The 21,663-nt window shown below is 44.2% G+C and overlaps 1 protein-coding gene across 7 annotated transcripts in view; it reads right to left on the minus strand.

Annotated features, from left to right (window-relative positions):
• Positions 1 to 669: 669 nt before the first annotated feature.
• Positions 670 to 21,663, minus strand: part of mib1 (MIB E3 ubiquitin protein ligase 1) — a 53,312-nt gene continuing 32,318 nt past the window's right edge. For 2 of the 7 annotated variants that reach the window (XM_070973500.1, XM_070973501.1), the window contains exons 14-23: positions 12,026 to 12,158; positions 10,886 to 10,972; positions 10,219 to 10,377; positions 8,095 to 8,276; positions 7,142 to 7,331; positions 6,967 to 7,045; positions 6,679 to 6,819; positions 5,092 to 5,163; positions 4,211 to 4,311; positions 675 to 3,031 (exon numbers count right to left, since the gene is read on the minus strand). In XM_070973500.1, the coding sequence (XP_070829601.1) occupies positions 2,891 to 3,031; positions 4,211 to 4,311; positions 5,092 to 5,163; positions 6,679 to 6,819; positions 6,967 to 7,045; positions 7,142 to 7,331; positions 8,095 to 8,276; positions 10,219 to 10,377; positions 10,886 to 10,972; positions 12,026 to 12,158 (1,285 nt within the window). In that variant the 3' untranslated portion in view covers positions 675 to 2,890. Of the gene's footprint in view, positions 3,032 to 4,210; positions 4,312 to 5,091; positions 5,164 to 6,678; positions 6,820 to 6,966; positions 7,046 to 7,141; positions 7,332 to 8,094; positions 8,277 to 10,218; positions 10,378 to 10,885; positions 10,973 to 12,025; positions 12,159 to 21,663 lie in introns of all 7 variants that reach the window. The other 5 variants (XM_070973503.1, XM_070973505.1, XM_070973502.1 and 2 more) reach the window with 5 other exon arrangements.

The raw sequence follows: 21,663 nt of genomic DNA on the forward strand, positions 1-21,663 counted from the left end.
ATGAGGGCCCATCGCTTTAAAGACAGGTACTTCAGCATAAAATGACAAAGACACGACACCAGACTACGCACCAACTGTCTCGGCCTTGTGCCAAGTCAGAGATGTGAGAGGGTGTAAGGTGTCACACTCTCCCCTACAGTCAGCATGCATTGACAGAGCCAGAGGGTGACAGCATGATGAATGTCTTGTTATGAGCAGCTGCATACTGCTGCTGTGTGTGAACCAAGCCCAAAGATGTCCAGGTTATGAATGGACTAGTCAATGAGCTAGAACATAAATGGCCTTTGGTCATAATTTCTTAGTGCTATGGAGATGCCTTGCGAGATGTCCTGCTGTCACATCGCTCACTGGAGAAGATGCATCACTCTATTTGGGTCTCTCTCATCTCCCCTGAGTGGTTTTCTTCACTCCTTCCTCTTCTCTCTCGCTCTCTGATTAACATAGCTGACCTATCGCATGCTGGTGCTGAGTCATTATTAGGTGTTAGCATTTTCAATTACCTCACACCTCCCATCTCTGCCACCCTGTCTCCTCTGTGAGGCAGACGCTGCACAGCAGGAGAAAAGCAACAAAATGCTAATTTTCTGCTTTTAAGAAGCTAACTACATCTGAGCTCCCCTAAAAAAAAACCAGGCTAATGAAGAGCAGAAGTGAGAAAAACAAACTTCTAATGTCCCATGGTTCATTTGGAACTTTATTTCAGCTATATGGTTGTTTTAAAAGCACTTATTAGCAATACAGACTGAACGGTTTCCATGATACATGTCGTACTGCATATGTCAAACATTCATGCCAAAGAAAATACTACCGATACATTTCCAACGGGACAGTTACAGGTATTGAAAATGAAGTACAAAATAGGCTTTTTCATAACAACCATAACAAGACAACACTACCATAAAGCGTATTAGTGCTTCTAGCTTAAAGTGTTATCATAACCAATGAAAAGATTCAGAACTGTGCTAAAAAAAGTTGCTTTCAGTCCTAAAAGGGGAACGAAAAGAAAAGAAAATGCTTGTATGTGGTTGCAAATTCCCACATAGCGGCGCAAGCTAGCCACCTTGTTGAGTCTCCACATGGGCAACTGCCTTTTAAAAGAAGTAAGGCAAGTTCTGTCTTTAAAAAAATCATTAGCTTTCCTCCCAAATGAAACACTGGTGAAAAGACACTTGACACTTTTGACAAAAAAATGTCTTTTTTTCTGTTTCACAAATGAACACATTAGGCTTACACAGACCTATTCCAGAGAAAGATGCTTCTACTGAAGATTGCTAGAAAGCTATTGCCAACGAAAAGCAAACACACACACACACACAAAAAAAAACAAACATCACAAACGTATCTCAACATTAATATCGAAGCAGAATGTTTGAGAGATTTTGAGGCTACATATTAGGAAGGCAGTGATACCTATAAATCCTATTTTTTGGGCAGCAATACAAAATAATTTATTCTACATTTTCATCTTAGTGTTCTAATAGATTGTACTCTCTAGCTCAATAAATGTTGATTTTGAGAAAAGGAAATACACTTAAATAAAAAAGTAATACAAGATAAAGAGCACCTTATCCCCATACAAGTTATTTAACAAGTAGATTTTTGGAAGCAAATGGCACAGAGTCATCAATGGTAAATTAGCAATGCTCGTTAAATTGTACATTTTTTTTTTCGTCGGACAAAATACCAAGTCTCAACAGTTTAACATCGAGCTGTGACGAGATACTCTTGTTACGGAAATATTTGCATCGTGTGGGTTTGTGTGTACGACAAACAGGTATGACGGGGGCCGATCACTGGACAGAAGCTGAATGTCTTTGTTTGTCTTGAATTCTTGAACCTCTATGCGACGGCCCTGGAATTCGCAGCCAAAAGGGTGTTGCGACATCCGCCGTTGTTCTCGATACAGCTTGGTAAACAAAGTACGGGTACGGTGTGCTACCTGGCAGTTACTACAACTCCATCTGTGTTTTCACCACTGAGCTGAAGAGAAGTCAGTGCAGAGAAGAGTTTTTACCCTGACTCAGCTTTTCTAGTGCAAAACTGCCAACATCTGGACTTCAACTGCAAGGACAGTCGGCATACAGCGTGTCACAACAGCCAACCTGAACACAGACGTGAAGCTAAAACACTCACTGAAACTTTAAGTGGTGCAAACAGTTAACGTGTCACAAACTTGCCATACTGTCGTGAAAAATGAAGTACTTAAAATCCACATCTGGAGCTTCCGATACCAATACACGTGCATAAAGATTTACAAATACATTAAAACGACTGCAGCTGGCACTGACTGCGACAGATGCGAGAGAACTTTACATCAAAAGGTAACAGCTGACCTCTACATCACCTCCACTGCACTTCTGAGTTTGCTCTGATGCGCAGAGCTGTTCAAGGATAAAATCCAGAAACGGGACTTGCCCCTAAAGTAAATATCCAACAGCATGAGCCTTAAGGAACCATCACAGACTCATTCAGAGAAAAGAATACTCACATATCAAGTAAAAACAGAGAAAGGAGAATGAGAGGGGGTGGTGGGAAAAGGAAGGTGGGGAGAAAGGCGGAGACGCCTGTGGTGCGAGCATCGTTCTGGTTGCAGTTAGGACACATGATGACAGAACAGCAAAACTGATAGAAGTCATATTTTTTCCTTGTTTGTAACAGAAATTCCATCTGAACACAACCAAACCATTAAGACAGCATTTGTTGTGTCGAATAAGACATCTGAGCACGCCCCTGGCTGGCTGACTCGGGTGCTGTGAGGATGGTCGAGCAGCAGTAGCAGCGGCAGCAGCAGCAGCAGCAGCTGGTGTGATTGTGGCTTTGCGGGCGTGGTCGGCGTGGGCTTTAAGAGAAGAGAGAGGAAGAAGAAGAGTCTGTGGGGGTGGGGGGGCGTCTAGTAGAGGAGAATGCGGCGTTCGATGGCCTTGCGGCAGATGGGGCACTCGCTCATTCGGTCCCCACACAGCTGGCAGGTGCCGTGGCCGCACATGAAGATCATGTTCTTCAGCCGGTCCAGACACACCGGACACATGGTCTGCAGAGAGGTGAGGAGGAGCAGCCACAGTTCATGCTTTGTTGTGATACAGTCATCTCAACCACCAATAAATAAATAAATAAACACACAGAGAATCGCTAACCGAGCCAAGCCTCGACAAAAGCTTTATGACACAGACGTCTGTTTGATCTCATAACATTTTTACAGCCCCGTTCATCACATCCTGTCTCATTCTGCCTCAGTCGGTCAGAAGCTACACCTGGTCTGTGTCTACATAAAAAAAACAGGGTGTGTTCAGCTTAATCAGCGAACGTCCTGCAAAGCGTTGGTACTCACAGCAATAGAGGCTCATTCAATTCTGCAAGTAGCCTTGAATGTAATTCTCAGCAGAGCTGAAATGACTAGCTGATAGTCATATTAACTTTCATGATTAATTCATCATTTAAGACATTTATCAAGAAAGAAGCTGCAGACTTACTGATTCAAGCTTCTCAAATGTGAAGGTTTGGACATTTTATATCTTGTGTATAATTTATAAAGTTGAACATCCTCAAATGTCGAAACTGGGAACTTGTAATGGGCATTTTCAACTATATTTTCAGTTAGGGATGTACCGATCCGCTTTGTTCACCTCGATACCGATATCTGAGGTTTAGTAATTGGCCGATACCGTTCTGATACTGATACAGGAAACAGCGCTGAATTACCTAACAAATGTGGTCCACATCATGTGCGCTTCAGCACTGCGTGTTGCTTGCGCATGACTCACAGCACCTATAGCATAGCATTAGACTGAATAGAACGGCCCCTATGTATCGGGCCCAATGTCACCGATACCTGATCTAGAATTTTCTTCAATATCGGGACCGATACCGATATCAATATCGGATCGGTGCATCCCCTTTTTCAGCCATTTTTGACAAAAGAATTCATCATTAATTTGGAAAAACACATCAATAGATAAAGCAATAAAGCTAATAATTACAGGTTGCAGCCCTAACAGTATACTGTTTGAACATACTGTAACATTTGCATCTGTCACTTCTATGCCGGGCTTTCATGTTTTAGTTGACACATCCAGCCAAACGAGAGCCAGCACTCAAAGCCTGTTGCAAAACATCACAGACTGGCGTGGTACGGCGGGGTGTGGATTATTTTCTGCAGAAGAAGGAGAGGCACACTTATTGGCCTCTGTTCTGCAGTGCAGTTTGGACGTACCTGCTCCTTGATGTCCTGGAGCTGTTGCTGTAGCTTCTGTACGTCAGCGTTGACGTTGGTGTTGTCCTTGTCTCTCTGCAGTGCTGGGATGTTTCCGCTGGCTGCTTGGACACAACAACACAAAGGCACGTTGAGGAAAACAGGGATTCAGGTGCCGGCCCAGAGACTGTATAAATGAACACTTTGCACCAGTGGCCAAATCAAAGCTCACCGCCTCATAAAGATAAACTATATTGCCAATTAAACAGAAATGCAGCCACACTGGTGTTGCCATGTGGCACAAGCTGGAAAGTAGATTATACTACAAACATGAGTTTTGTGAAACAAGCATGGATCACAAACACATGCACTCTGAATTTTACTATGTCTGACAGATTAAATTTTGGCTCTAGCAGTCTGTGTTGGCACTGCATTCACTTTTAAATGACTTGAATTCAGAAATGCATACTTTGTAATTATTCCTAATATAAACTGGCATACAGTGCTGCTGGCATTGTATGAGCCACAGGATGCATGTGTGTAATGATACTGGTGTGAAACTGTCTGAATATGTTATTGGAGCACTCAACAAGAACTGGTTGGACTGGGGCCCTGTTGAGGACTCCATCCCAGTCTAGCAAACATCTGCCACAAATAGTGAGCACCAGTGGGATTCTTGGCAGGTGCATCACATATATACTGCATCAGCATATACTGTTTAATGTGTGTGTGTGTGTGTGTGTGTGTGTGTGTGTGTGTGTGTGTGTGTGTGTGTGTGTGTGTGTAACGCTGAAAGAGAAAGGGAGGGGTTTAAGGGGAGGGGATAGGGGCCAGGGCAGCACTGTGGGGAGCCCTTTAAAAAAAGGGTCTGATAAGGGAGGGGATCATAGAGGCATACTTACACCAACTTAGTGCCAGATTGTTGGGCTGGAGAAGATCCTGCGATCCCCCTGCCATAGTGTTAGAGCTCCCTGCTGGGAATAACCAGTCACATTGTTATAGCCGGAGCCGTCCTCACCAGATCAACAGTTGGCCTGAGGACCAAAACTACTCACTACAGCCTCTGAGGGAGGTTCAGAGAAAGAATTTGAAGAGAAAGCTAGCAAGTTGGAAACAGTGATCAGGGACAGAAAGGGAAATAGAGTCTCTTTTATGTAGAATTAACAGTTAAAATGCATAGCGGCAAGTGGTTCTTTCTCTTTTTGCCATCAGCCAATGCTAAAGCATGAGTCTGTGCTCTCTCTGTTAGAAGCGCATCGTGAAAACCAAGTACTACACTAAAGAGCTACGGAGCCAAAATAATCACAGTGACAGATGAATTTCGTGCACTAGATTTGTTTTTGTAACAGACATCGACAGTCGGTGTGACTGGGATGAAGGGAAAGGAGATAAACAACCAATGCTGCCCCTTGCATGAGTGTATGTGTGCCTGCGAGTCAGGTATCAACTGCAAGTAAGATTTGCATGCCAACAAGCCCACACTTGGAGGAATGTTAAATAATTAAGATGGGTAGACATGAGGTTAGTGAACTTACAACAGTTTCCCTTTTAACTCAAAATAAAATGTGGAGGACATGATAGGAACATCAACTCGTGAGACACACCACTCAGAGAAGGATGTGGGCAATAAAATACTGTGTTCAACTTGGAGACAAGAAGATGGATTGTGAATGTAACCAAAAAGAAACAGATTTACACACTTCATGACATCACTATTCATTGGACAGTGTGGAAAGTCATATTTTGGGTGAAACTGATGACATTCAGTCACCAAACACGCTTGTTAGGTGTCTTATCAAACATATCTTATCATTCCAAAACAGTTCTGTATCCCGATTTAGAAAATCTCTGCTAGGGGATTATAATTCAGCTCATTTTCAAATGCATGCCTGTATTAATATGCATATATCATTATGACCGCAGGATGTTTAGCATATGCTTACAAATAAGTCCATCCACTTTATGCGAATGTGATTAGTCAAACTTTTAGAGGCCACAGAAGCATGAATAAGGTAATCAGGTTGTCTGTATACTCTGACATTATTGTATTACCAGGTGCATATCAGTAAAACTTAATCTAGAAATGGCTTCAGAGATCCTATGCTTTGAAATACAAAATCCTCTCTGTTTGGAAAATCTATGCAGCCAAGCATTTGTGAAGCCACTGTCCATTTCAGCCAATCTCTTAAAAAAAAAAAAAGCTAGTACAAATGACGTGACCAAAATGGATGCAATGATTAAAACATGCCGGATCTAGCAGCGGAGACAAGTTAGGAAAGTAAGATTCAAACACCTGATTTAACACGTCCAAGATGGCAAAACAAAGTATCAGTGATGCAAATAAAAGAGTAAAATGCATAAGCGAGGCAGCAACAAAGCAAAAGATACAAAGGGCTAAAGCAAGTACGTGGAAACTAAAAAAGAAGGAAGGAGGAAAAAAGGAAAAAAAGCAGGGGAATTAAAAGGGAATGTGTGGAAGATTCACTCACTAAGGTCATCATCATCATCATCATCATCATCATCAGCGGCATCATCCTCCATACCTTTCCCTCCACAGCAAAGAACAAAGGGGGTGCGGCGTTCCACCACAGCCCGGCACTGTACGCACTTCTTCATGAGGCTGGCACAGTCTGGAGACAACACAACACACACTGATCAGACCTCGATGCTAACTTCATGCTACACACAGTATGCTCCCCCCCCCTCCCCAATTCAGCAGCTTGAGCCCCGGGTGGAAATATCAAGGTTATGATTGATGCTAAAATACGTGTACTTACTCTCACAAGCGCACATGTGACCACAGGGCTGGAACAACACGGCTGCCTTTTTGTCAGAGCAGACCACGCACTCTTCAATCTGCGGAGACACAAATCATACAACAAAGAGAGGGATAAAAGCGTCCGTCCGCTCTTCTTCGTGGGTGTGACGGACAGCTGTGGTGCGTTCTGATACCTTGGTTCTCGACTGGACCTGATCCTTGCAGATGAGACACTTCTTGACACGGGGCGAGCAGAGGGAGCAGGTGGCGATGTGTCCACAGGGCCCGAACAGAGTGTCTCGCTTCATGTCTGAACACACCATACACTCCTCCAGTGATTCGATGTTGCTGTTCAGAGACGGGCTGCGGGTGCCCACCTGGCCACTGGAACATTGAGAATAAAACCACAGTGAGTGTGTGTGTGCATGTGAGAGAGAAAGAGAGAGAGAGCAAGAGAGAGAGAGAAAGTCCAGAGGAGACTACAAGCAAGAGAGGCTGACACAGAACAAAGAAAACAGAGAGAGATTACAGAAGCAGGAAAAGGTAAGACAAGGGAAACGTGTTTCCCTACATGAAACATTTTTAGCAAAGACAGGAAATCATTGATTTTCCTGAGATGGTGCTTCCTTCATTTTTCTCTTTCAGGTGTTGTTACAGTGGCTGGAGCAGAATGAACATACTTAAAAGCACCGAACACGATCCTTTAACATGATCATTATCATCCCTGTGCGTTACCAGGGGTTTCTGCTTCCTTAAAGACCGCTCAGGAGCAGCGTGCTGTCAGTTTGATGAATGGGTGTGTTATATGGCCACATATATGTGAAAAGAGGACTAAATAAATAAAATAGACAAATCTAGGTCTGTGTGACTGTTTTGACCATACATGACCAGACATAGCCTGCTGTTACCTGTGGACAGTCCAGGCAATGCATTACACTCATTTTGTCCAAAGCAGCTTACAACATGAGAGTACACTAGCTGTTTCCCCCAGACTTGAGGCTAAGCTAAGCTATCTGTCTCCTGGCTCCAGTTTCATATTTAACAGACAGACATGAGAGTGGTATTGATCTTCCCATCTAACCCTTGGCAAGAAAGCGAATAGGTGTATTTCACAAAATATCAAACTATTCCTTTAAGGGATGTTTACCTGCTCTTCTCTTTGTGGCATTTGGCCAGAGCCTTGCAGAGGCTGGGGTCAGGACACAGGTCTAGAGGGGACTGGCCCTTCTTGTTACGAATGGTCAAGTCTGCCCCATTAGCTGCCAGGAAGCAGGCAATGGATGCTGCACTCTTCTTTTCTGCCCCCTGGGTGCCCAAGCCCATGATTAACTGCAGACAGTCAGACAGATACAAAAAAACAGAGAAAAATCAGACGCACATCAGGCTTTGGACTTCTGACACAAGAGATTGAATCCAGCGGGAACAGCATCGTGTCGCCACCTTAAACAATGACCCTCAATCCATTAACACAGTGTAAAGAAAGCACTTCTGTTTTTGATGAACCATGTCAAAGTACTATCAGATCACCACTAATTAGCCAATCAAAGACATGCCTTAAGACGGCTGTCTGGCAGTGTAACCCCCTCACCCCCACCCAAAATCCCATTAACTGTCCCTCCTCTCTCTCTCCCTCCTCCAGCTCATCACCTCACTGAGTCTCCCCAAACTCAAAGCCGCTCTCTCTCTCTCTAGCAATTTGGGCCTTCCATGTCTGATTGTCTTCAACCAGTAGCTTTTACATCTCTGCTGATGGAGCCATCGGGCCGGCTAATTCAATTCTCATCTTGAAGGGGTGGTGGTGGTGGTGGGGGATTGGGGAGAGTGACCCAACTGCACATATCTCAATTAGGCCCGCTGTCTGTCTGTTCCGCTCCTCTACTGGGGAACGGGGGGGGGGGGGGGGGGGGGGGGGGGGGGGGCAGGAAGGGGGATAGAAGATAGGAGGAGAAGAGAAAGAAGTGGAAGGGAGACAGAAGGTGACAGGTAAGTCCAGGCCCTGTTGCTTTAAACTCATCCCTGTAGGGATTAGTGGTGTGCTGTTAACATGAAGAGGGTTCAGGTCTGACATGCCCCTGTTGGCCTCTGCAGAGGGACAAGCTCATTCAGGCTGGTCAAGAGGCAGCAGCGAGCTGGTTGACTGCTCCGTGCTAGCATGGGGCTGCTGTCTGAGCGATGGGCCGGTGCAGACTGGCCTGTGCAGTGGTGTAGCTTCCTGTCTAAATGTGATCTGTCACCATTTTTCATATATTGGGCGAGTGGTTCACACACTGATCTTTATACAGGTGTATATACAGATCCTGCAGAATGCTGCCAAGACCAGCCTCATCCAAAATCATAAATGCTAAATGCCATGGCATGATTATACTGTCTAATCACTGGTTGTGCAATTCAATTCTCGGCAGAGCAGACGTGCCACATATTTGTGAGGATGACTACACACTTGACCAACGATTGAGTGTGGATTATGCATTCTCTCCACGTTTATATAGGTTTTCTCTGAGAACTCTGGTATTTTTTCACAGCACAAATACTGCACTCAGACCTCACATGAACTGCAGTCTGTCTTATAGGGCTGATCAATTTGGTGACCTGAGACAAACCCATGTTTGCTGTTAGTCAGAAAGAGTTAACATGAGCTAGCCAACCAGAAATACCACACTGCGGCCTGGCAAAATTTAACACTGATATGACACTATTAGGCTTTGAAAAGAAAACAATGGGTTTCTATAACTATATGTTATTACGGAGTTATGAAGAGTTACTAGATCCACGATAGTCATTAGTAATAACTTCTTGCCCGCTTAACCTTGAAAATTGTTCTTCAAAGTCAGATACAAAACAAAATCTCCAGTGTAAATGTTGCAGCAAGTTGCAACGGGTGCATTAATCTGTCTTACACACAGGGCTGGTGTGTCGAAGTGGCATAAACTGTCCCTCGGTGTGAACATGTGTGTATGGGCATCAGCCCTGCTATACACTGGTGACATCCCAAACTTATACTGGGTAACATTCAACGGTGCCTAAATAAAAAAAAGCAGGTACAGAAAATGGATGGAATGACTTTTCAGACTTCAAACTGGACATTTTAAAGAGGCAGTAGGGCAATGGCAAGTGGTCTGAACTTGCTGCATTAGTGTGTGTGCCTTCACTAGCCAATCATATTTGGGTGTGTCTAATTGAATCACATCAGCCTATTGAGTAATGACCTTGACCCAAGTAAATTACTGTCATCTTGGAGGATCAGTGAGGTTAACAATAGATGTATATGTACAGTGTTCTTGGAGGGTTCCCAGGGCTCCACTTTGCTGACGTCCTGCATATCTTGGAGTTGTCGCAATTGGGACAGCGTGTGGTGACGCAGTGCCTCGTGAAGCGGTGTGTCCCCGTCCTTGTCCTGCACATCCAGCTTGGCCTCTGCCCGCACCAGCAGCTGTTAAGAAAAACACATGCATAAAACAGTCACACAAACAGACAGAAACTCTGGCAACAATCATAAAACAACTTTAATTTTATGCTACAGTGCAAATGCCACAGTGCTGATTTATAAGCCTGCTGCATACAATGAACTGCCTCAGTGCTGTATCCCCCAATTATGGAGTGCATTTTTTCTGGAGTCCACAAGATGGCAACGTGCTATCTCAATCTAACACTACGCCAAATGACTCTAACCAAGACACTGCCTCAGAGAGCATTTCCCCTACACAGCATCAATCTGAAGCAGGACCTCATTCAACTGCAGGACATCCCTGAGAGTAAATTAAATGCTGGTCTGCACTGATGTTGCTGTACTCCCTTTTGTGTATAGTGCAGAATGAGGGACTGATAGAGAGATAACTAGACACAGGATCTTCAGTTTGTGCTGGACGTGAGAAGGGAAAGGGGGAAGAAAAATGACACAAAGCATATGAAAGGAGGATAAGAAAAGAGGGCCCACTAACCCGGACTATCTGGGTGTGTTGACGCTCCACTGCCAGATGCAATGCCGTCTGCTGGTTGACGTTCTGGATGTCTAAGCTGGCATTACCCTGCAAAGTGGGAACAGGAGAGGAGCAAACACACACACAATAAACATATGGACATTCGTGCATACATTAACAACCAAGCATAATGAATCACACATACATATGGGCATATAGATGTGACAGACGAGTGATAAATGTAGAGAAAAAAGAGAAATCAGTCGGAAAGTTAAATAACTGTTCAGCACATGAAAGATGAACACCTATTTTGTCTTCATGTACCGTGACTGAACCTTCCTTCCTTCAAACCTGCCGACCAACAAACTATAACCTCGGGGGTTGGGAAAAAAAAAAAAACGCATCCAACAATAACGCTGCATGTGATTGTCATTTCCAATTGCGAACACCTCAGCTGAGGAGATGTGGAGGGAAGATAAGCATTGTGATCAGGCAGTGTGTGAAATCCCCAAGTAATAAGACTGACTGGCTGGCTGGCTGGCTGGCAGGGAATCTGCAGTGCACCTTGTTGTGTGGTGCAATTTCTGAATAGAAAGCTGAGCCATCACTGTGAACCAGCCCATTGCAGGGACTTGGGAAAAAGGCCGTCCCCTCTGAAAGGTAGCAGCGAGCGTTCATGCGTTGGAATGTTGCAGCAACATTGCTGCCTTGCACCATCCCCTAATTAACCCAGTTCCGACTTGGTCAGGTGACTTTTGCTGTAAACTCCTGTATGTTTTAGGCTTCAGGGAGTTAAACCTGCAATCTCAGAAGGGAAAGTGTGAAGCTATGATTGCAAGAGGAGGAGGATATGAGGGCCCAACAGCACTAAAGAATACCCCTGGAGGCCCTGTGAACCGTATGGATTCAATAAAAAAATGGCAGTTATAGCGGCTTCAAGTGGTCTACAGCTTGCTGGCTGCAGGGAGTGCAGTGGAAGCTGCTCTTAATGGTCTGTAGCCAGGGAGAGCCGGGAGTGCAGGCTGAGCTGATGCAGCTATGCTTAGGGCTGCTTTAGGTCTCTTACAGAGTATGAATAATTGCATTTGTTGTCTTTTTAAGTGATTAAGAATGCATTAAAATGAGCTATTTGTATGTGTGTGAGTGCTTGTGCGTTACTACCTGGTGCACCAGCAGCTCAGCCACCTCCACATGGTTGTTGAGGGCAGCCAGGTGCAGTGCGGTGTAACCGTCGTCCTTCTTCTCATCTACGATCCAAGGCCTTGGCAGTTTGGATAGGAGCACACGCATGGCGCTACACAGAGAGGAGGGGGGGGGGGGGGGGGGGGGAGTGAGTGTTTGAATGGGCTGAGCTGAGATGCAAGACCGAAAAAGCCCAAGAGGGCACAGAGAGTACAGTCAATTTGATAGTTTATGATGCCCACTGCCAAAATTAATCTATCTGTGATTGACTGCCTCATGCACTGTATGATAGCTTATGGCGATACACAAGCTGTTGTACGCAAACACATCACAGTGTCTCTATTGCTGATACACAGCATATTCCAATACAGCTTTTTTTTTTTTTTTTTAACAGCAGAGCATATCCCATTTTCACACATGGGGACAAGAATACTAAATCAACTTAGGGAGGAGTTGCTTTCCAAAGCAGAGTGTTATTTACATCAAGCTTTGAGCGGTACAAGTGCTGTGTGTTATTTTAGAGTACCCGTCCCCCTACCATCTCTTCTGTTAAAAAGGGAAGCCACTTTTCCCTTGATGATGCGCAAAAGCGCCTATCATTGGGAGGCAAAATGGTAATTACACAAGATTTAGCTGCATTCACTCAGGTCTTCTCCTGGGGAAGAAACAGCCAGGGCGGGAAGGGAAAAAAAAAACTCCACTGTTTAAAGAGTGCTGTTTAACAGAGGTGGCTTGGTGTGGTGAAAAGAGCCAGTCAGTTCTGTGCCACTCAAGGTCATTTAGAGGATGTGTGCCACAGAGAGACGTGGCTGCAAAGGCGACTGTACAAGAGGAGGGCTGAGGGGTAGTCACAGTGTCACAGTGGGGATAAAGAGGGAGGCTGACGGTAACTCCCTTCAGCATCACTGAAATGAGAATAGTTTGTTTTACTACTAAGAGGAAGCTACACAGATTTCCATCCCTTATTAAATCCAAAGATCACACAAAAGGCAGCAGGAGAAAAATGAGAAAAAAAGCTGCATGAGAGGCAGATTTATTAAGCTGTAATGCAGTTGTAATTTTTGAAAAAAATACAGTAAATGTGAGTTAAAACTGTTCTTCCTACTAAGTCAACTGAGCTTCATAGCATGACAGCTTTAGTTTAGCATTTGAACTCATCCATTATCTCTTTGCCCCCTACGTCTCTTCCTGCTCTTCTTGCTTTAGCCCCTGGGCACGAATCCAGGCATATGGTACATGAGAAAACTGAAATGAGACTCATCCCTAATTTAATGTATGACTAGGGCATCGGTCGAAGATATGTGATGCAAAAGAAAGGCTGCAAACACAACTTGAATCTGTGCAATATGAAGCAAGACACTCTAAAGCCATATCCCTCAATTGTTCTTGTATCTTGTCTGTAGTCAGGTACACTATGTACCTTCAATAAGCATTAAAGCAGCAATGCTGGAGGGAACACTCGTGACCTTGATTAACCCTGAATAATCATGCAGGGCATATCTTTGAACTGCGACAAAAGGAGGCAGCTGATTTTACTCTGACTTTGATATGACTGAACAGCCCCCATGCGAGCACTGGAGTGTTTACAGTAAGGTAAACAGGGTCTGAAGCAGTAAAGGGAGGAAATAGGCTCTGGCACAGAGCAGGAAGGCCACAGCCTGCACAATCAATGAAAACTGTTAACTATTGAGACAGAGAAAAGAAAGAAATGCAAACCAACATGCTGGCAGGCTTTCAGACTGAAGGTAATCAGGATGGCTGGTTCCCTGCGGGTTTTTGCTAAACCTACAGCTTGTCTCCATCCTTCTGGAGTAATGAAAGAGAGCATCATCAGCACACCCTCTTGAGGAAAGCAGAGAAAGAGGGGCAGAGAGGCAGGGGAGCAAGCAGTCAGCACCTCTGTGCGGACAGAGATCCGGGGCTGGTGTACTGCTGCAGTGATGAACAGCGCAGCACACTGATCCCAGGCTCCCTCGCTCTCTCTCTCTACCTCTCAGTGCACAGAGGCTTACGCACACACACACACACACACATACACACATATACACACTTACTCACACACACCTGCATTGCTTGCAGCTATCTTCAACCACTTAATGCAGAGGAGCACTGCTTAAATGTGATAGCAACCGCACCCATTCTGCCTAATCTCACATTCATAATGTGTCGCCTTTGTTACAAAGAATTATTTGCTTGCTGCTGTAGATTTACCATCTCAGGGGGGACTTTTGAGTAATTTCATCCGTGGCTCTCCCACCGGGTAGGAGTTGAGACTTAAACAAGCAAATTATTCAAGAAAAGACCTTGCCACATCAGATTTCTGCCTGAAGCTATAACATAAAACTTATTCCCAGTGGTTAAACATGGCGCTCTTTTAGCTTTCTTTCAAGTCAAACTGATAGACAATACAGGAATGCTGTTTGTTCCTTAACTACTACAGTTTCCACCAGAATCAAGGGCAATTGTCCCACATAAAGCCTTTGTTCTTTTTGTGCACATTTCCTTCCTCCTATTGGTGCAAAGTGGAACATTTGTGCGATCTGGATTGGCTGGAAATATCTCCTATATGTAGAGCAACTGGCCAATGAATGCACGCCTGCTACACTATAGGGGCACACTGGCGCCTTCTAGTGTCAGAACCAGGCACTTGAGTGCTGGGCAGGTGTTTGCTGGTGTAGGGAGCCCATCCAATAGAAGTCTAGATTGACAGGCTCCCTGCCACGCTGGGCAAAATGGGCGGACATTAATATTAATGCCCCATACTGGCACTGCTGCATTGCAGTTAAGCTATTTGCTGTAAAGGCAGAAAAAAAGAGAGTGAATTAAGAACCAATAAATCCTAGTTGTTGTTTTTTTTATCTCTTGAGTAAGTGATGTTAGTGGTGACTGGGGGGGGTGGGAGAAAAACTGCGTGTTGGCCCTTGAGGTAGGTTGTCGAGCAGGAGACATAACAAACGAGTCTACCTAGCTCAGGCTGCAGACCTTTCACTGAGCAGAAGACACTGACTTGACCTGGGAGTTAACATTTAGACAACTCAGGTATATCTGCCATGAGAAAGGAGAGCGTTAACAAGAGTGAAGGGAGGATCTCCTTATTGCAACTGAACTTTAAATCCACTGCTACGGTCTGTGTGAACACAGGAGGACGTGGAGCTCAGGAGGTGGAATGGTAGAGGAGAGAGGTAGAAGGGGAGACGTGATGGAACTGGGTCACCCTGTGAGAGAGCTCAAGAGTCCCTCAGGAGAGCTACACAGGGGCTTGTTGTCTTGGACTGCAATTTGTCATTGACCAGGACGCTCTCTGACGCCCTCAGCTCTGTGGGTTGGCGTTTGTCATTGTATATAAGACAGTGGAAGTGTGTGTGCCTGCAATTGTGTGTGCGAGCGTCGGGGTCGACAGGGCCCTTCTGCTGCCCTCGCCTGGCTGACAGCCATCTGTGTGGTGGTCAGTAGCCGTTATTACAACAGGAAGTGAGAGTCGGGGGACAATAACTTGGGTAGGACAGGGCAAAACGGGAACAGTCAACATCCAGCCTGAGATTAATGGCCGCGCACAAACATATGGTTACTCTGATGTAGGAGACGTGTTTGGCATACCATCATCCATTAACTAAGGCTTCAAGCTCAAGCAAAAAGATCCAGATTCTGCATTGGAAATTAGTCACAAAAAGGTGCCACCTGCCTTGGCAAAATAAAATGCTTTATACAACTGATAATGAAAATGATCAGTCTCACATCTGTTGGAGTGCTTCTATAATCAAACAGACAGATCAGATCAGATCAGATCTACACCGGTGGGTGCAAATGCTCGACATGCCTAAAAACTTTAACCAGACATGATTTAATTATCACAATTCTTGACTTTGGTAGCCAGAGCTGTCAACTATATCCCATGGACTTTATCAGCAGATGAAGATATGATTCTACCCATTAGATTTTTGGCAAAAAAGTGCTTAACTTTCAAGTAAAAATACAGATAAAAAGTCTATAAAAAGTGGATTGATGGAGGAAACAAAACTACTAAGAGGGCTTTTATTTTCTTCAAAAATGGTTTTAGCTGCCTAACCTTATCCATACTGCCTTCCTGAAACTGGTCACATTGTTCCACAAGGTTTGTCAATATATTTCTTTCCCAGTACCAGCAGGTTTTTTCCCTGAGGCAGAGTCCTTATTGGAAGCCTTTCGAGATGAGAGAACTTCAGACGATACATGAGGTGTCAGCTTATCGGGGACAAGATCAATACTTTCGGGTCCTTTGAAATAGTGAACCCTGTTCCCAACAAATCACTCACAAATGCAACACTCTACCTCCAAATGTAACCCCCCTTCCCCCCTTCCGCTCTGGACAGAGGGGATGCTCTTCATCATGTGTGAGAGGTTTGGAAGACACAGAGTCTCTAAGTCAGAGGCAGCTGGGAGGGTTTGAGGCATTAAACTGTTCAGGATTTCACTGATCTTAAAAACATGCTGCTTTGAGCACTAATGTTCATTTACATACTGCTCATTTTTTAAAATGTTGTCTGTGAAAATCAGAAAGGCAAAACTTCTACACAAAAAAGGCCAATTCCACTGCTGCCAAGAAATAACACAACAGCTACTGGACAATAATTCACACCGCCTATAATTCCCGTGCAAATCGAGCTGGTTGAACTGCAGATTTTTTGAAGTTCAGCCTTGCCATCCCCGCACCCTTAGAAGCAATTAGTTACCAGTTCACTTTGTCAGGGCGGTCCCACAGCTACTCGCTGTCCTGCTGTGGACAGAGTAAATAAACACAGGTAGCGTCCAGGCCAGCAGTGCAGCAGAGAGCTGAGGACAAGAACCTAACTGGCTCCGCTCGATAAAAAAGGCTTTCATTACCATGCCGTGAAGAGAATAATTTCCCTTACAATGTGACCTTCCCCTGCCTGCCTGTACCTGAGGCCCCTGAGTGAGCATGCTTTTATTAAGGACTATTTGCATAAACCGGGAAGGGGGAAGACGGGAAAGGGGTGCATTTCTATGATGTTTTGGTTATCACTATAGCTATTGCTGGTACCTTGAAGGTTGTTTAGGAGACGCAAGGTGCATTCTCAAACAACTTGGGTACAGTTGTCTGTCCATTTGGGGAGTGGGTGGGGGCCTATAAAGGCTTAGCTTTAATTAGCCTTAAATCACCTGGTATTATGGGGTGTCCTGATTCATAGCAATTTATGAAGAAGGAGGCAGCAAGACAGTCAGAGAAGCCCAATGGCGCGTTAATGTCCCATTGGTTCGAGATGACCCAATTATTTCCCCGTGCTACTCTTCCTTTGCACTTTATTCTCCTCAGCACCTTGAAAAAGCCTCATTCTCATTTCTGCACCACCCATAATAGTCATAATATACATCCTTTTACCCAAAAAGCAAAGAATGACATAAAAGACAAAGCAAGGACATGTAGATTATATTAGAATAAAGTGACACCTAAATCATGCATACTATATTGAACAAATGCTCACTAGCATCATTACCTATAAAACTATGTGCCTGTTGAACAGCACTTTTTGCACAGGCTTGGTAGGCCTGCATCATAACGCAATAGGATGTGCCTTCATTTTTAGTCTTTTGCTAACGCAAATCTGGAGACAGTTGAATAAATATTAATAAAACTGAACTCAAGTTAGCCTGCTGTATAAAAATGACTCACACCAGGTTTACCTAGGACTGGCATAAAGGAGTGAATACACTTTGACACTGTGTAAAACGGCCGAATGGTTGACTTAGCATACAAAAAAGTATACAAAACGAGAAAATGAAAATCGTGGCTCAAATCACTTATCAGGCAAAGGTAAAAACAGACGTGAGCACTCTGTCACTAGAGCATCCACACATTGGCCTCTCTTTTCTATCATTACAGTCACTGCACCTCAAACAACCCGCTAACAGAGCAAAGAAAATCATCTCTGACCTCTTCACCTGCCTCACTCCTTTTTCTATAAACACGCTACAGATCACTGCCCACTCATACAACTGCTGCTCCAAGTACAGATTTTCTCCAACTGTAATAGAGAAATTAAATTCATGAAAACAACATAAACCTAAGCACTTCGGCATATAAATCTGGTATGGTTTGTACTCATCCACTGTGGCGGTTGTGAAAAAACAAGCTCATTAATACTCTCCACTAAAAAGAAATGACCCCTGTCACTGTTAAGATAATGGGTGTGAACCCAAACCAGGGCTTCAGAACACCCCTTCAGAAACCTGTGGGTAACATAACATGCTCATTGTGTTTTTCTACAGTCCAAGGTGCAGAAATACTACTGATCCACACTTTGTGCAGCTACATCACAGTGAAAGCCGTATGGCATAAAGAAGTGAATCTACTGTGAAGCAGCAGCACAAAGTGACATGCCATAGGCAGTGGGAGCAGCTCGGCTGATGTTGGTTAGGTTCTGGCCAAAGTTACAAGCTGCAGCAAATTTGTCCAAGACATTTTTGGAGGCTTTTTGTCAATGGTTGCTTTTTATTCAAGTGGACTTATGCAAAACTTACTCACCCCAATCTTGACTTTATTAGATACCTTCTTGGCCTCAGGTGGAGCTACGGAAAACCCTGAATTTCAACTTTAATATGTACATGTTTTCTAACTTGCTAGGTCATCAGCAGTCTTTGTGTTGAGCCACCATGTCATTGTCATTTGACTCATTATCAGGTTTTTTGGCATGAGCTCACACCCCCCGACAGCATCTAAATTACCTCTTATCCCTGAAGCCAATGCTCCATTTCTGATGGACAAAGGCTCTTTCATTGTGACTTGAGATACTGGCCATTTTGTGATTATAAAGTTCCTTTCGGTTTCTGTGAAACAAAATCAGACTAACTCCTGCCCTGTGAAATTAACTGCAGGCGCTTCCACACTGAGGTACAAAGCGGTAAATAGAAGCGAGGGATTGACTCTGGGTTTTGCAGAGCGGTGGAGAATTCAGCTGCTGAAGGTCCTTCGATCGACAGCCACTCAGCAGCATGCCACACTGTCACCATATGGGCAAACAGTCGGAGAGGCTCCCATGATCTACAGTCTCACTGCAAATCCACCACTTTAAATCACCCCTCACTCCGCAGCCTGCCTCCCACCTTTCTGCCCCCACAAACACATTATGCTCACCCTCACACTCCCCGTGAAATGCCCATCTCTGTATGTTGTAACCCGTGAGGGTCCCTCACACATAGCAAGCCAGCAGTCACAGTATGGCCCCTTAAACACAACGGAAAAACGAGGATAACACGCCATCAAATTCTCTTCCACAGTAATTGGCAGAACAGATCCAAAGTGACACAAGCAAGCTGCCATATTGCAGCTGACTCTGACTTCTTCACAGTTACACTTCCAGGCACACATGCAGAGGAAGAAGCTGTGGCTGAAAGAGCGGTTTGGTAATTAAAATCTATTGTTTGCAGTGGGAAATAATAGAGATCAAAGGGCCTTGTATCAGCTACTGCCTCCCCTAAGCACTGAGACAACAGGCCATATGCCCCAGAGCAGCACAGAAAATGTCTAACAGCCAACTTGTTAATGGCAGGGGAATGGAGCTTGTATGAATGTACTATACATTACACAGATAAGGCTCCATAGAAACATGAACATATTCCACACAGATCCACAGATAAGGCAATGAATGTTTTCTCCTGCATTTTCCCATGTAAGCAACTCTACCTCATACCAACAATGTCATGCTTTTTTTGGAAAGAAAGTACGGCGGCATCGTCGATTTTCCTCAGTATTCTTTGCATGTTAGTGCGCAAGCATCCACGTACACACACGCGCAAGCACACCCAATCGACACAAACAAACACAAATCCTTATCCCCTTGACCTGTCATACTGCATTTACATGGGAGCCACTGACTTCAGTGTCCGTACAGGTTACCAAGGTAACATGGTCTGCATTATTCAACAGCTAAGCTTGGTTTAGATGTGAACATCAGCCTGAATGTGTCCCTCAGAGTACATTAGGGTTACTAATACCCCTTCCGCTGACAAAAACGGTATAAGTCTGGACATGGGATACAGCCCAGAAGTTCTGCCCACATTTGACCATACACTTCAACATAATTTCGAAGCTGTTCACACAAGACTTAGTTCTGCGAATTTGGCTCTCTACACATTTAATACTGCTAAAACAAGTGACTGCATTATTTTTTTCGAGGTGAAATTTTTTTGTAGATGATCTAGTGTCTGGCCAGGCCTGAAAATAATTTTGTCACCTTATTAAAAATGATTTTTAGCAACTTAATACATAAAGCCTGATCCATTAAAAAAAAAAGGCTCTGTATTGTTAATGGACTTGGGCTGCGATGACACAAGCATGATCCTGACATTTCTAATTACAATTCAGGGTGATATTAATACATCAATATATATTAATATAAACTCAAGCAAAGAGAAATAAATAAAAACATATAACAATATTCAATCACGCTAGGGGACCAGCTAGTTAAGAACATACTCTGTAACATGACGAGTTTTGTGTTGTATTGTGTGAAACCACATTTACCGCAATGCAAGGTGTATACTTAGTTCTGCAGCGAAAGAAAAATGCAGCTTCTCAGTGTTTCACTAAAAACACAAACCAAAGTGCCATCACTGATGCTTACCTACCATCAAACGCAAAAATAAATTCTATTACTTATTCCAATACGTCAAGTAAATAGATAAACTACATTTGTTTTTAAATGGGGGGAGAAAATATTAAAGATGTCTGACAGCTGTGCTGTGGAAGTATATCACCTTGCTCCATCATATTTATTACCTGCATTGCTGAGGCACTTAAAGTGCCACAAATAAATCCTGCTCTTTCTAGGTTTGGCAAGTAGGAAAAACCATACCATCAGTGCTTATAGTGGCTTCACAATGCAAGCTTTTGTCTTCGCATGCTATAGTCACTTTCCCAAAAGCTCTTTATGTCCTTGAGTCCCTTCAGTAAGGGATGTACCCCTCCCTCTGTCTCTCTCTCCCTCCATCCATCCATCCCTTGATCCCTCATTTTCTCTCTTTCCCCTCTATCCATCCATCCTTCCCTCTCTCTGCTACCCCGACCCCTCCCTCTCCCAACATGTGCTATAGCAACATAGCAGCCAGGACTCAATGCTTCAGCATGCCACAGGACAGACAGAGCATTACAGCATGGCTGAGCTTATCTATTGGCTCAGAGCCACTGTTGGCCCAGCCCAAGGAGGAAGTGTAGGCATTCTGATTGGTCACAGGGGGATTGGGGCTTGTATCAGCTTGTCCTCTGGCTGATCTGTTGGACTGGTCCCAACTCATACAGAGGTGGACACTGGGAGGGCTTCTAGGATTGGGCGACTTTTCAATTAAGTCACAGTGCATGCTGCAGCAAACTGGTGCCCAGGCCCACTGAACGGCCAGTCACTGCACTGCATCTTTTATGAGTACACTCTTCTGTGAGTAATTTAACTAGAATAAGCTACAGCAATATAATGCAGAGTCTAATTGAACAACTGAAGATAATAACAGATAATACTAGGGAGACATTTGTAATTACAAATCATAAATCAGCAGAATCAGTCTCTCTAGACTACATTGAGTATATTATGATAATTGTTCAACATAAAGATATTACCTCCCACTGCGTG

Source organism: Chaetodon trifascialis, chromosome 11 (assembly GCF_039877785.1).
Source record: "Chaetodon trifascialis isolate fChaTrf1 chromosome 11, fChaTrf1.hap1, whole genome shotgun sequence".
Lineage (NCBI taxonomy): Eukaryota > Metazoa > Chordata > Actinopteri > Chaetodontiformes > Chaetodontidae > Chaetodon > Chaetodon trifascialis.